This window comes from Magnolia sinica, chromosome 7 (genome assembly GCF_029962835.1).
Source record: "Magnolia sinica isolate HGM2019 chromosome 7, MsV1, whole genome shotgun sequence".
NCBI lineage: Eukaryota > Viridiplantae > Streptophyta > Magnoliopsida > Magnoliales > Magnoliaceae > Magnolia > Magnolia sinica.
Genome location: NC_080579.1, coordinates 12460846 through 12477220, shown reverse-complemented (window position 1 = coordinate 12477220; position 16375 = coordinate 12460846). Strand labels below are relative to the sequence as shown.

General features: G+C 39.2%; 1 protein-coding gene across 3 annotated transcripts in view; it reads right to left on the bottom strand.

Moving 5' to 3' along the window:
* The window catches only part of LOC131251074 (uncharacterized), a 65352-nt gene that overhangs the window by 10638 nt on the left and 38339 nt on the right, over positions 1–16375 (bottom strand). For all 3 annotated transcript variants that reach the window (XM_058251572.1, XM_058251573.1, XM_058251574.1), the window contains 4 exons: positions 8009–8136; positions 7723–7929; positions 7535–7644; positions 6386–6515 (listed from right to left, as the gene is read on the bottom strand). In XM_058251572.1, coding sequence (XP_058107555.1) covers positions 6386–6515; positions 7535–7644; positions 7723–7929; positions 8009–8136 — 575 coding nt within the window. The remainder of the gene's footprint in view (positions 1–6385; positions 6516–7534; positions 7645–7722; positions 7930–8008; positions 8137–16375) is intronic.

The window sequence follows — 16375 nt, the reverse complement described above, 5'->3', positions numbered from 1 at the left end:
TAACTTTTGAATACACTTGGAACTTTAGCTGAATCCAATTGAGTTCAAGTAGATAGTTTAGATAAACATATACAACGGGCACATCAGTGTTCGAGTTGTCGGTATCGCTACAAGTTTCGCTGGCCAGAGATAAAGATATAATATTATTATCGCCGATAACCGGAAATGCAAGGAAAAAGTAGGAAATACGGGAAAAACAGCAGAATTTTTTAGTGAAACTTCAGGACATGTCTAAATACACATATTTGCATATTTAGGAATAAAAAAAGATATATAAAAAGAATGCATTAAATAATAAGTTTTCATTTAATGGGACCCCAAAAGCATGCGTTGCCGTAAAATATCACTCCGATAATAAACAAAATGAGTTTATATAATAAAAATGCAACTAGCATACAATAATTATACATGTAATAATAAATGAATTCAAAAAGTACACTTTTCTGGCCATATTTCATCCCATATGGAGTGGATGAGGTGGCTCGTAGTCATCATCTGGATCCTGTTGCAGTTGGGGCGTGGTACTGTTGCCTAACATGTTGACAGTATTGTTACCAGGACATCCTCTGCTCGTACTATGGTCCATCTGAGATTTGGATATGTTTCAAGTTTTGGATCATGCCCTAAATTTAATTTTTAATATAGATGGACGGCATAGATTTGTTCACGATATCAAGGTGGCCCCACAGTCAAGGGTCCCATGCACCTAGTGGATTTGGGGATCCACCGAAGCCACTCCCGTGTTACCCAGGTAACACCAGTGTTTAAATTATCGGCGACAATATCGAATTGTCGCCGATAATATCGGTATCGCTGGCTCAGCGATACCGAAAACCCATTTATTCGAATCGCTGCCAGATATCGCCGATATTTTCGAAATATCGCCGATATTTTCGAAGGGTGGGAACTGTAGCCAACAAGAGATGTTTTCGGCGATAAAATCGTCGAAATCAAAAACAAAAATCGCAAGAAAATACCTGTTTTTCGCCGGATTTGGTTGAAAACACGAATTTCAAGAGCTTCACGGCTGTTGAGTGCGGATCGGCAACTTTCCAGTAAGATTCAACCCAAAAAAATCGGCTTTTCCATCGAAAAATCCTCCGGCAGCTTCCCAAGAAAAAATCGGCTTGTAGGTTGTGAAAATCTCGAGATTTTGTTGGAAAATAAAGGGTTTTTTTAAAAAAATTTGGGATGAGGGAGGGATTTTCGTGTTGAAAATCCAGAGATTTTGGTGGGAAGGAGAGGATTTTCAGGGTTTTTACGGAAATTGGGGATGGGATTTCATTTTAAATCGGAGGTTTGGGTTTTGACGGTGCAGGTCGGTGCTCTGTGGGCCCCACCATGATGCATTTGTTGTATCCATTCTGTCCATTAATTTTTAAATATAATTTTAGAGCTTGATACAAAAAAAATAGGTAGATCTAAAACTCAGGTGGACCACACCACGGGAAAACAGTAGTCATTAAATATCCACCATTTAAAACCTCCTGGGGCCCACTGTAATGTTTATTTGATATCCAAGCTGTTGATTAGGTCTTAAATACCTGGGTGAAGGGAAAAAAGAAATATCAGCTTGATCCAAAACTTTCGTAGCCCGCAAGAAGTTTTTAATTGTAGACCGTATACGTTCAATCAACATTGTGTGGTCCACTTGAGATTTTGATCTATCTCATTTTTGGATGGTTATCATAAAATGATCTAGAAAAATGGACCGATGGAATGGATTAAACATATGCATCATGGTGGGACCACAGAGCATGGACCAGTGGCGAGGCTTTAAATTGGACTGCGTGCTGAGCTACTCAATAAGCTTTTATGGTAGTGAGTCAACTCATTTGGGCCCGCTGTTAATACATGTGATTTATCAACACCTTCTATTCATTTTTTCTGCTAATTTTAGTGGTTAATCCCAAAATTTAAGTAAATCCAAAGCTCAAATGGACCATACCATGGGAAACAGTGTGGAATAATGATTTCCACCGTTGAAACCTTGTTAGGGCCCACGATTATGTTTATTTGTCATCCAACCTGTTCATAAGGTTGAACGGACCTCGATGAAGCGAAAACATGAATATCAATTTGAGGAAAAGCTTTTGTGGCCTCCACGAATTTTTCAATGGTAGAGGTTCAATCACATTGTTTCTTGTGATGTGATCCACTTGAGCGTTTTATATTCTTTTGTTTTGTGGTAAAGCCATAAAATTATGTATTAAAATGGATGAACAAAGTGGATAAAATAAATAAATAAATAATGGTGGACCCCACAATGTTTACTCAGTGCACTAAGGTTATTGAATAACTTAGTAAGCAATCCGCTTCCTACCGGAACCGGATTGGCTGGTGTACCTCTAGCTATCTATCTGGCGTATTGACGTCAACAAGTTCTTTGGATCTGATCACGAGGTATGTGTTATATTCAAACCATCCATCCAGTTGGCTTGCTCGTCTTAAGGCTTGAGATGAAAAATATGATAGATCTAACTATCAAGTAGACCACACTGGAAAAAAAAAAAAAAAAAACAGTGGGAGATTAAACGTCTACCATTGAAACCCGTTTTTGGGGTCACAAAAGTTTTGGATCAATATGAAATTTGTTTTTCCTCTTCATTTTGTCCTTTGTGATCTTATGGACAGATTGGATGGAAAATAAATGTTATGGCAGGCCCTATGAATTGGTTAACGGTGAAAATCATTATCTTTATTGCTATTTGTGGTGTGGACCAGATGATCTTTGGATATGATTCATTTTTTGGATAATACTCTAAAATAATCTATAAAAATAGATGAACGGTATACATATAATAAATACATCACTGTAGGCCCATGTAACTTTGATCTACTTTGAGCCGTCCGTACAAGAGGAACGTCAGTGCTCATCTTCGCATGACACATACCTACAACAGCTGTATAGTTGGTGTGTGGTACACCAGCCAATCTGCTTCCGCTTTGTGCACCTCCGTACAACCATGATGCATGTGTTGTATCGATACCATCCATCCATTTGGAAAGATTATTTTAACACATGAGAAAAATAATGAGGCAGATATAAAGCTTAAGTGGACCCCACTGTAGAAAACAGTGGAGACAGTGACATCCACTGTTCAAAACTTCTTAAGGGGCCACAGCAGTTTCCAATCAAGCTTATATTTTTCTTTTCGCTTCATCTATCTCTATGTTAACTTGTGAATAGGCTGGATCTAAAAAACACATCATGGTGAGCCCTATAAATGTTTCAACTGAATAGGCTGGATCTAAAAAATACATCATGGTGGGCCCTATAAATGTTTCAACGATGGGTTGACTGATCCCATGGTTTTCTGTGGTGGGTCCACTTGAACTTTAAATTTATCTAATTATTCTTGTAAGTTTGCATTTGTATTATATAAACTCATTTTGATTACTATTTGAGTGATTTCTTACGACAACGTATGCCTTTTGGCCCCCATTAAATGGAAACTTATTATTTAATGCATTATTTTATAAATTTTTCATTCCTGGATATGTAAATATGTGTACTTAGGCATGTCCTGAAGTTTCACTGAAAATTTCTACCATTTTCTCCATGTTTCCCCCTTTTTCCCTACATTTCCGGTTATCAGCGATATTATCGGCGATAACGATATTATATCTTTATCTCCAGCCAGCGAAACTTGTAGCGATACCGACAACTTGAACACTGGGTAACACCATGTTACTCTTACTATGTGGGGCCCAATTTTATCATTGTGTCAAATCCACTCCATTCATCTATTCCAGAACATCATTTTAGTATGTGGTCCCCAAAAATGAGGTAGATCCAAATCTCAACTAGACCACACTAAAGGAAAAAGTAGTGATTGAATCCCACCATTAAAAACTTTTTATGGGCCATGAAAGTTTTTGATCAAGATGATATTTGTGTTTTCGCTTCATCCAGGTTAGTGTGACCCAATCAAGAGGTTGGATGGTAGAAAGACATTACAGTGGCCCCCATAGAGCACCAAGCCAAATCATCGTGAACACATTGATTGGTGTTGAGCATAATGAGGAAACTCTAGGGGCCCATTGTGATTTATGTACTTTATCCACTCCGTCCATCCATTTTACCATATAATTTTAGGTATTCATGTAAAAAATGAAGCATATTGAAACCTCAAGCGGACCACACTATAGGAAACAATGTGAATTGAACATATACCGTTGAAAAATTCTTAAAGGCCACATAAGTTTTAGATCAAGCTGATTTTTTATGTTTTACCTTCATCCATGGTTGTATGATCTTATATACAGTATTAATGACCAATTAACATCATTGTGTGCCCTAGAAAGGTTTCAACAGTGGAATCATTATTCCCACTGTTTCCTTTTGTGTGGTCCACTCGAGCTTTGGATATGCTTCAATTTTGGGATTAACCCCTAAAATGACCTAGAAAACAGATGAATAGCATGGATAAGCCACATTAGTCATGGTGGGCCCAAGAAAGTTTACTTAGTACGATATTGTGCACAGGTTACTCGGTACGCAACAAAAAAGATGGACACGGATTAGCTAGGGACGTCACCAAGTTTTGTGGACCCCACCATGATATATCTGTTACATCCATGCCGTCTATCCATTTGGCGTGATCATTTTATGGCATGAGCCAAAGAATGAGGCAGATGCAAAGCTCAAGTGGACCCCACCAAAGAAAACAGTGGGGATTGAACGCCTACCATTAAAAAGTTAATGGGAGCCACATAAGTTTTCGATCAGGTTGATATTTATGTTTTTCCATTATTCCATGTCTGTCCAAACTTATGAACAAGTTGGATCTCAAATAAACATCATGGTGGGCCCTAGGAAGGTTTCAACGGTGCGCGTCACAGTCCCCACTGTTTTTTGTGGTGGGGTCCACTTTGACTTTGGATATGCCTTATTTTTGGGATCATGACATAAAATGATCTAGTCAAATGGATGGATGGTATGGATATATCATATATATATACATATATATATATATGGTGGGGTCCACAGAACTTGGTGACGTCCTTCAGTATGAGATCGTTGCTGAAGGAAGTGGATTGGCTGGTGTACCACACACCAGCTATATAGATGTTGTACCCTGCAGGTACGTGTCGTGCGAAGACGAGCACTGACGATCCTCGAGCTCCGAGTTGTACGAACGGTTCAAAGGAGATCAAAGTTTTATGGGCCGACAGTGATGTATTTATTATATCTACACCATTCATCTATTTTTAGAGATCACTTTAGAGCATTATCCAAAAAACAAATCATATCCAAAGATCATCTGGACCACACTATAAATAGCAGCAGAGATAATGATTTTCACCGTTAAAAAATTTTTAGGGCCCACCATAACGTTTATTTTCCATCCAATCTGTTCATAAGGTCATAAAGACCTGAAAGAAGAGGAAAAACAAATTTCATATTGATCCAAAACTTTTGTGACCCTAAAAAGGGTTTCAATGGTAGACGTTCACTCCCCCACTGCTTTTTGCAGTGTGGTCCACTTGCTAATTAGATCTGTCTTATTTTTTGTCTCAAGCCTTAAGAAGATCTCGCGAAATGGATGGACGGTTTGGATATAACACATACCTCGTGATTAGACCCACAGAACTTGCTGACGTCAATACAGTAGCTATATAGTTGCTGTGCGGTACACCAGCCAATCCGCTTTTGTTGCTGAAGACGTATATCGTCGAGCCTCGAATTAAAAAATGGAAAAAAGAAAAGAAAAAAAGAAGAAGAAAACCCTGAAATTTCATTCGCGAGGGATTCTTACCAAAGAAAGGGGGTTTTTGAGGGAGAGTTTCGAAACCCTATATCATTCCCAAATCGCGAGGAAATTCCCAAAATCGCTAATTTTTTGCAGAAATTTCAAGCTTCCAATCGAAAAAGGAAAGGGAATTTTGAGGTTTTTCTTACCTCTTTGCAATGTTCGAAGATCGACTAGAGGCATTCTTTCGAGTTGTGAGTTCCGATTAACCAGGTACGCGATCACTCTCACGTATAAAAACAGCAAAATCAAAGTGATTTTTCATTTTTTTTTTTCCCCTTATTTTTACCTATTTATCCAAAAAATAGGTTGTTGGTTACGTGGTTGGTGGCTACGGTCGATATTCTTGGTGATAATCCAAAATTATCAACAATATCTCCGATTTTTCGCCGATAACCGGGAGAGACGAAAAATTGGGGTTTCGGTATCGGTAGACTAGCGACACCGATATTATCGGCGATAATATCGACATTTCGTCGACAACTTGAACACTGGGGCACGTATAGGTATAATAATCAAGGAACAAGGCATTTAAGATAAGCAAAACATTGAATCATTCCTTCATTAAGCAAAACCCCAGTTGCACAAACAAATATACCTCAAAACCCCAGTTGCACAAACAAATATACCTTGTCCAGAGGGTTCACAGTTTGGAGTTTTTGTACAGCAGTATCAGCGAGAGAACGGGCATGGGAATACAATGCATATGCTTCTGTCCTCTTTCCTGCCCAACTGTAGGATTTGGCCAAATAGAAGCACCTGGAAATATTTAAAGATTTAATTTCAAATGGAAGTCAAAAGACCTTCTATTGATAAGCAGTAAAGGCAAACTTCAAACGTAAGAAAGCTTCTAAATGAATAGATTATTTCCTGGCATTCAGTGTGCAATGATGTATCGTTATCTTAGAAGTTCTACCTTATAGGCAAGCATACTTATGACACATGGGAAAGACTTTAAAGAGGACATGAAACTTTTTTTTTTTTTTTTTGGAAAGATATTACAAAGATAAGAATCAGGACATCAAACTTAGAAAAAATTGTAAAGACAAATAAAGATGAGAATCTCATCCTTTAAAAAACTAAAAATAAAGATGAGAATCTTAAGGAAAAGATATGATACTAGAAAGGAGAGAGAACACAAAACAGATTGTGGAAAGCTTCTTTAAAAAGATGGCATGTTTCATGAGGTAAGTGGACATGTGCCACCTTTTTTTTTTTCACAGCAGAAGGCATACCACAATTTTTTATTTTTTTAATTTTTTTTTTGACACTAGGTGTCCCCACCCATTTTGAGGTGAGACTATTCCCTGCGGATGCATGCAATCACCTGCAAACCACGTGCATCGGGTAATCACGGGGAGGGGAATTGAACTCGCGTCCGTGGGAGCACACCCATAACGCTTTCCGTTCACCCAAACCCCGTGCGGGTTAAGGCATACCACAGTTAATGTCCAGAAAGAAGCTTCTAGAACCTCCAAATCAATTGCTCTTCCAACAGATTATCAAACGAAAGTGGCTAAAACAATGCGTCACCAAACATAATCACAATAAACAACGAAATTAGTCTGTAGCACAAATTAGTTTCATTTGTTTCTATTATAAAGCTCAATGATAACATGCAATTGATCTGTCTGGATATGAATCCGGCATATTCCGATATAGCTGAATGAGAAGTAAAACACTTTGATACCAAAAAACAGTTGTATTCAGCAACAGCAAGACATATGCCGTCAGGAAGAAATAAAAGAAACGTGAAGAAACCGAAAAGAAAAAACAACCTTTCTGCCCGAAACACCAAACCCTTCAACAGATACTCTTCCGTAAATGCCACTTCTTCTGGCTTTCTATCTCTTCCGGAGCTCACTAAATCAGAAAGATCTGTTGTATTCTGCCAATACAAATAAAAAATAAAATAAAGTAGGAAGATCACCCAAAATTCTGAGACAACACAATAACGCGTCATTACCTGTATTAAAAGATCATACAAACGAACAAGCTCCTCAGGTTTCGTGACTTTCTCACTCTTGTCATCACGGTTCCTAGTTAATTTACTTTTTGCAAGCATAACAAGCAATTGATTGCGCTCTATTGTACGCTGTCCTAATACAGCACCAACAGCCTTATCAAGGCCGTTCAAGTCATCTTTCACATTTTCATTATTACCTGCAGTGACCTAAATTAGGTATATTGTCAGAAACAATAAGTATGCCATAGTCAAAGGTGCAACTCAGCCAATGGTAGAAGTGAAGTACCAAGTCATTGCGAATACAGCTCCTCGCTTCATGATACGCTGCAAATATTTTGTCAAAAATGGCAAGTTTCTTCTCTGATGGCAGTGAATCTGCTACGGATTCATGTAGACCTTTCTCCAGCTCCTGAGCTGATCAGTTTTTTTAGCGTAAGACGATGCAATAGTCAAAATATTGCTTGAAGTGAAGAGATGCAACCAACCAACATAAAATAACAAGCGTATACTCTACACAAGAGGTCAGATCAACCAACTATTTTTAGCCCAAATGTTGCTGAAGCACGAAGAAAAATCTGATAGTTTCTATAGCATTTACAATAGGAGCATGTAAACAGATAAATACGACAAACTACAAGCACGCCCACATGAATAATGATACACACACATATTGTCAGCAGCAGCAGCAGCAGCAGCAGCATCATCTTTACATATCATATTTTGCCAATCGTTCCTATCTAAAGTCCAATCTGATGTAGGACAGATGAAGGAGAAAAAATTGGATTTTGCACCAATCACACAATTCAAAGGTTTTTTTTTTTTTTTTAAAGGTTTTCTGCCTTTGCAGAGAATGCTTACTCTCTAAACTTTCTTTTATTCCAATCTCATTTTCATATGGAATCTTTTTTTATTTATTTATTTTGAAATGAATTTTCATATGGCATCTATAAAGACAAAAAAATTAAAAACTCAATTATTATAAATCAAGGGAAAGAATCCAAAAATACCACACATTTATGGAACTAAAATATCTTCCTTTTTATTCTCTTAGAATCCTGCAACTCAAATCTCTTCCTTTTATTCTCTTATCCTTACCTTCTTTTTTTTCTTTTTTTTTTAAAAACTTTTTGAAAGATGACGAAAATTTTATTAGAAGAGCGCCAACAGGTGACAAAGAATACAATGGCACAAAACAGCCAACCAACCCTCCCAATTACGAAGAAGTAACATGCACTTTCTCCTCACTATTATAGCAGCCCCACTTCCGAACAAAGGCCCAAACCCTCCCCCCAACCTGCTCAACGTTGTGGCTAACATTACAGAAACACCTTCCGTTTCTCTCCTCCCAAATCACCCAAAGACTCGCCAACAAGCGTAGCCGCCATGAAGCTTTCAACTTCTTCCCGACAAACACACCACACCATGCCAGGTCATAAACAAATCGCCTATACAAGACGGCATGACCCAAAGGACATTGTAGGGCACCATACCACACCTTCGACGCAAACAAGCAATGGATGAAGAGGTGATTAACCGATTCCAAATCGGGCCCACATAACAAACAAAATTGGGCAAAATCATCCCCCTTGTCTGAAGATTATCCACAGTTAATACCCTTTCTCTCCCCGCAAACCAACAAAAAGCTACAACTTTAGGCGGAGCTGCATAGGACCATACAAACTTAGTGTTCTTGACTTCTCCATCTGCCTCGGACTTGGCAAGAATAGCATGGAAAGATTTAACTGAGAAACATCCTAACAACTTCCACACCACATGGTCCCTTTCCCCACTTATCTTTTTTTCTCTGTCTCAACAAGATATCCCAAGATTTTATTTTTATTTTTTGTTTTGAAAATGATAGATATTAATATATCTTATTAAATATACCCCAACACATTTTAATATAATCGATTAAAGATCTTTGGATCTCTGCCAAATAAGGACCTTTGGGAATCAAGCTAGTAGAACCAGACAAAAGATCGGATCTCTTAAAAACCACTAAGCCCAGCTCAACAGGTACAGCCCACTAGAAAAGCCATAGAACCAGCAAATCGGGCTTTGGGGCCCACATTTTTCATCGTTCATGCTTGTATTATTTCCCACCAGTTGGAAGGAATTTGACCTGTCAAACTTTTTATCTTCTTACTTAAGGGACTAGCATCTCAGCTTCAATGCCTTGATCTCTTTGGCTTGCTTCATTAGTATTGGTATTTGGGACTAGGGTGCAATAAGAATGTTTTTCCTTTGTTCTCAATCATGTGGGAATTTTCGTTCCTACATGTAATGGGGTACAAAAAGTAATGCCATGGCCTTTTGAGTAATAAAATGTGTGCATCTATGGGCAGCGCATCACAACAAGCCTCATTGTGGTGCTTGTCGTTGACGGAAAGAGAAAGCAAGCAGTGGCCTGTTACCTGGTTCTTATTTCCATTCTGAAGCCACACCACTCAGTGAGGTTGACAAAGCCTCTCAAGTCAATGGCCTCAAGCCCCAAACAAAATCCAGGACTGATTTAGAGTGACCCAAGGCATATTGAACATTGTCAGTATCCTACCCCACACCCCTGTGGAGAATGGGCTTTGAAATAGCAAGTGCCCAACTGAATCTTCATTAGCACAGCAAAGCTAGCATCTATTGAGCATCAACCATCCTCTATGTTGCAGGTGGTCTGCTGTAAGGATTTTGTCTAAGCAGGCTAACCACATGAAGGCTCTGGAAAATTCAGCCAGTGATTTTGTCAAGAGCATCCCATTCTGCTCCAAAGTCCATATTCACCAATCTGATCCAGTGTGTGGGATATACACAGAATGAAGTAGCTCCAATAATATAATAACTAGCACAGATTATTCACCAATCTTCTTCAACTCTCCAGTTTTTTCTTCCTAATGCGCTCATGGGTCTTTTGGAGTTGGGTCAACCACAAGGTGCATGACCCCATAATTGGTTTGCTACGAGTTTAACCTTCTTATTATGTGGCACCACCTTCAATTAAAAAAAAAAATATTGCTCTACATGAGCCAACCAATTGAGGAAGTTCTCAGGCAGCAGACCCCCATAGAATTCGACATCTCAAGTTTTACACCACAGTTGTACCTACAATCTTCCAATAGGTTGCCTCTCCTACTATGGGTCGATCAGACGGAACACCGTCGGAACCACCACCTCCGGATTCCACAAGTTTGCTACTTCCCACGTGCAAGAAGGCCATTCTCGATGCTGTGTAGACAGTAAAAACATATTCAATCTATCTAAGATTTCCTGTCAATCTTGTCTCCTACCCATTTCTTCAAGGACATTCGTCTCATTGCTCGCCATTGATCTCAAACAAACCCATGGATGAACTTGCTCTACCAATTTGATGTAGGAAAAAGAAACAAGAGAACAGACTTTTGCACATACCACAGTTTTAATTTAATTTTACTTTATGGATCATGACCACACAATTCGAAGGGGTCCATTTTTCATAATGACTTCTCCCCCTACAAGAGAATGTTTTCTCCCTGAACTCGGACTTTTCTGTTCAAATGTTTTGAATATCAATGATATCGGCTGATATATTTCACAATATATCTTGTATCCCACCTATGCGATACGAAACACATAGGTAGTGTCGATATATCCCATATGTTCGATCTGGTGAGCATTTTCAATTTCCGATCCTTTTTTTTGTTGTTGAAATTATGTTAAATCAGTATCAAATGGTTATAAATCTGTTGGTTCTTCATGTTTTGCATGAAAAATCATGGAGTTGGCGCTTTGATTTCGATATTCATTGGTCCTTCATTTTCTCCATTTTTTTTTTTTGAAAATTTTCTTCAACCAGCTGTCAATTGAGACTAATTTCGAAGTATTTAGGAGTGCTTGATGAAACAATCATCACATACCCTCTAATTTCGAAAATTTTTAATTAAAAATAAATAAAAAATTATAAAAATATAATATATATTTTTTCAAAATTTCCCTTCAACCAGCTGTTAACTGAGACCAGTTTCGAAGTACTTATGAGTGTTTGATGAAAATGATCATCACATACACTCTAAATGTTATGCATTCAATTTGAATATAGTTGCATTAGTTCAGTTAGACAATGCATAGCTTAGGACCCTATACAAAGGAAACCTATTACGAGCACTTCTTTTTTGAGATGTTATAATTTAAAAGTGTGTTAAAGTCTTTTTTAACAATCCTTGAAGTTTCATTGAAAATTTCAACCAATTTCCCAATGTTTCCCCATGTTTCCCAAAAAGTGCGATAAATTACCTGATACAAACGATATATCCTGTGCGATAACTGATACGTATTTGTATCCCAAGGATGTGAATCATGTGATACATAATGTGATACCGATATTTCAAACATAGCTCTATTCTAATCTCATTGCCATATGACATCTACAAAAACATGTATAAAAACTTAATTATTTTAAAGTAAGAAATGAATCCAAAAATACCACACATATATGGACTTTAAAACGTTACCCAATGAGAACCGAACCCCTTTCCATACCTCATTCCTCATCGGCATCACCGCTTTCCACACCGAAGAGGTCCTATACAACGATGACGCTCGAGTGCACCATCCCTCGTCATCCATCACATACTTCCTCCCCACTACCTCCCTCCAGAGAGATTCCTCCTCCACCCTAAATCTCCAAACCCATTTCCCTATTATCGCATCATTCATCCTCTCCAAACTTCTCAAACCGGCGCCCCTTGTTCCCATGGCTTACACACTTCTTCCCACTTCATTAGATGAAATTTCTGCTTTCCTTCCTCTCCCTTCCATAAGAAATCCTTCCTGATTTTCTCCAATATGTCCAACACTAATTTCGAACATTTGAAAAGAGACACATAGTACACCGGTAAATTTGCATCGACTTGATGAGTGTTATCCTCCCGCCTAATGATAAGGTTCTTGTTCACCATTGTTCAAGCTTCTTTTGGAAACACTCAATCAACTTATCCCAGACCCTCTTAGGAGGCTTTCCAACACATAGCAAGAGGCCGAAGTATGTGGATGGAAAAGATCCCGCCTTGCATCCGAACACATCTGCCAAAAAATCTACTTCTTCCTTTGATGCACCCACTCCAAGTAATTATGTCATTGTTAGATTAATCCTAAGTCTTGATATTACCTCAAAACATACTACTATCATTCACAAGTTTTCCACCAATTCTTCATCAGCCTCACATAACAAGAGATTGTCGTCCACATACTGAAGGTGTGTCACCTGGAAGTTTGTATTGTCCACAACGAAGCCCCTCACTGGGTTTTTCTTCGCCCCTTTTTCATTCATTTTGCTCAACGCTTCCATCACCACTACAAATAGATATGGGGATAAAGGATCTCCTTGTCCCAACCCTCTTGATGAGGAAAAAAAAAACCCCGTTAGGCGATCCATTAACCAAAACTGAAAACATCATCGATGCTACACATGACCGAATCCAAGCCCGCCATTTGTCACCACAACCCAAACATTGCAGCATGTAATCCAAGAAGTCCTAGCCCACATGCTCATATGCTTTTTCGACGCCCAGCTTACAAACAACCACTTTTTCTTTTCTTCTATGACAGGCATCTATACTCTTGTGTGCCATCAACACACCATCCGCAATCTGTCTCCCCGCTACAAATTGACGCAGGACAGCCCTAATTATGATGCATGCTCATGGAGATAATTAAACAGCGGAAATAAAAGGAATAAATGATCTAAAATTCTAACAGTAATCATCATAACTGAGAAAATCATAAAGGAAACATGCAATGGATCAGGCCATCACTACAACCATGGGTTATGGAATTCAATTACTACTTAGGTTGGATCCGGCGAGGGATGAGACCTCCCGATCTTGCATGGTCACACCCAATCGATTAATGAAGATCACTAGTCCGAAGAACCAAGAAGTTTCTCGGATTAGGGATTTGAGAATTTGGTGATTTAGGGTTTAGATCGGTTCTCAAGATTTTGATCGAAGAAGGATTAGCCAAAATTGGAAAATAAAAGGAAGAAAATTATTGCCTTGAAGAAGTTGGAGGGACACAAGAAGAAATTAGAAGAAGAAGATCAAGCGGAGAGAAGAAGCACCATTAGAGAGAAGAGAGGAAGGAGGCAACCAAAGGGTTTGCTTTTCATTAATCAATAGTTGAAATTCGAGTTTAGGGCTTTACCCCACTTAAATAAGCAAATAAAGACATAAAATTACTAAAATACCCCTAGAATAAGCAAATAAAGATATAAAATTACTAAAAGACCCCTAACTAAGTCAAAAACGCGCAAATAACATAAGTATGGAAAAGTTTAGGCGCTCGCTCTTCTTTCTCCAATCTTCCTTCACATGTGTCTTCCCTAAGTGGGGTCTTCTATATGTCCAATCACATGTGAAAGGTCTTCAGCTCCTCAATAGTCGCCTATCCACAAGGACGGCACTTGTGGTTGGCGCTTTCTTCGTTGGTACACCTTGAATGCACTTGTGTCCGCATCAATTCCCCTCGGGTGAGAAAAACTCGACTCCGACGAGTTGAAACTTTTGTAGCGCTCGAGTAGATCTGGATCAATACCCTGCAATGCGTCGCCCGACAGCCACGTAGATTCAGACGATGGTTTGTTCTTCCACTTGACAAGATACCTTTGGAAACCCCCATCTCTCGTGGATACTATCTCATCATCCAAGATTTCCTCAATTGCTTCTTTATGGGTAATGGGTGGAGGAGGGGGTGGAAGGGGTTGGGTAGCAAACTCAAAAAAAAGGCCATGAAAGGGACGATGTATCAACAATGGGAGTATAGGCACGGACTAGATCTTCCACATTAAAAGTTGGATTAATGCTCATTTCAGATGGAAGGTCAACCCGATACGCTTTGGACCCAACCTTTTGTAATATCTTGAATGGTCCAGCACTACGCGCTTGTAATTTCTTTCCAAATCCTTGAGAGAATCGCTCTGGCCTTATTCGCACCATTACATAGTCTCCTTCTTGAAATTCTTGCACTCTACGATGAGAATCAGCTGAAACTTTATAATCATCATTGCTCTTATTTAACCGCTGTCTAATATGTGTATGCAAATCATGAATATGGCGTGCGAATGCATCGGCTGACTCAGAAGACCTTTGGGTAACAGACATAAGTAAGAGATCTATGGGCATTCTAGGTTTATAACCACTTACAATTTCAAAAGGACTCAACCCTGTAGATCTATTAACTGACCCATTATAAGCAAGTTCAGCAGTTGGTAAAATTAGGTCTCAAGTCTTAACATGTTCACCCACTAGACAACGTAGAAGATTTCCAAGGCTACGGTTTACCACTTCAGTTTAACCATTTGTTTGTGGGTGGTAAGCAGTAGAAAATTACAAACGAGTTCCCATAATGTGCCACAGTGTCTTCCAAAAATAGCTAGTAAATAGAACATCACGATCAGACACTATGGTTTTAGGTAACCCATGGAGACGCACCACACCATCAAAAAAAGAGACGAGCAACATGAGACGCATCTGATGTCTTCGAACATGGGAGGAAATGCGCCATTTTAGAAAAACGGTCCACAACGACAAAAACAGAATCGTGCTTTTTTATAGTCTTGGGAAGCCCGAGCACGAAGTCCATACTAATGTCCTGCCACGGAGCATGTGGCACTGGCAATGGCGTGTACAACCCAGTATTTTGCTTTCTTTGCTTTGCCAGCTGACATGTTCGACACTGCCCTAAAACTTTGGCTACGTCTCGCTTGAGGCTTAGCCAATAGAAACGATCTTCCACGAGGGCAATGGTCTTATCATGACCAAAATGGCCAGCTATCCCTCCTGAATGAAGCTCCCAGATGAGGAATTCATGAAGGGACAAACGGGGAATACAAAGTCTGTCTCCCTTGAAAAGAAAGCTATCTTTAAGAACATATTCACCCATAATATGCTGGTCACTAGAGAGTGACGCGTAAGTACCCCCAAAATCAGGACATATGGGGTATTCATCTTTTAGTTGTTCAAATCCGACTACCTCTACACTCAAGGAGTTGAGCAAGCCACTCTCCTACTAAGGGCATCCGCTGGTTTGTTTTCAACCCCGGCCTTGTGTTTCAAAACAAACGAATATTCCTGAAGAAACGCTACCCACTTAGCATGCCTTGGGTTGAGTTTCTTCTGAGAATGCAAATATCTCAAAGCCTCATGGTCAGAAAACAAAACGAATTCTTGCGGTAGGAGGTAGTGTCGCCAATGTCTCAGGGATTGCACTACCGCATAAAATTCTTTGTCGTAAGTGGAGTATTTTTGTTTTGCCTCATTCAGTTTCTCACTGAAATAGGCCACTGGGTGTCCTTCTTGACTCAACACTCCACCTATACCAACACCAGACGCATCGCACACTACTACAAAGACTGTAGAAAAGTCAGGTAGACGCATGACAGGAGCTTCCACCATCTTGCCCTTAATTTCTTTAAAAGCCTTGATGGCGGCTTTAGACCACACGAACTCTCCCTTTTTCATGCACTCGTAATGGGAGCCATGATCGTGCTAAAACCCCTAATGAACCGACGATAAAAAGTTGCTAGGCCGTGAAAACTTCGCACCTCATGAATGTTCCTTGGTTCTGGCCACTCAACTATGGCCCTGACTTTTTCAAGGTCTGCGCGCATCCCTTCAGATGACACTATAAA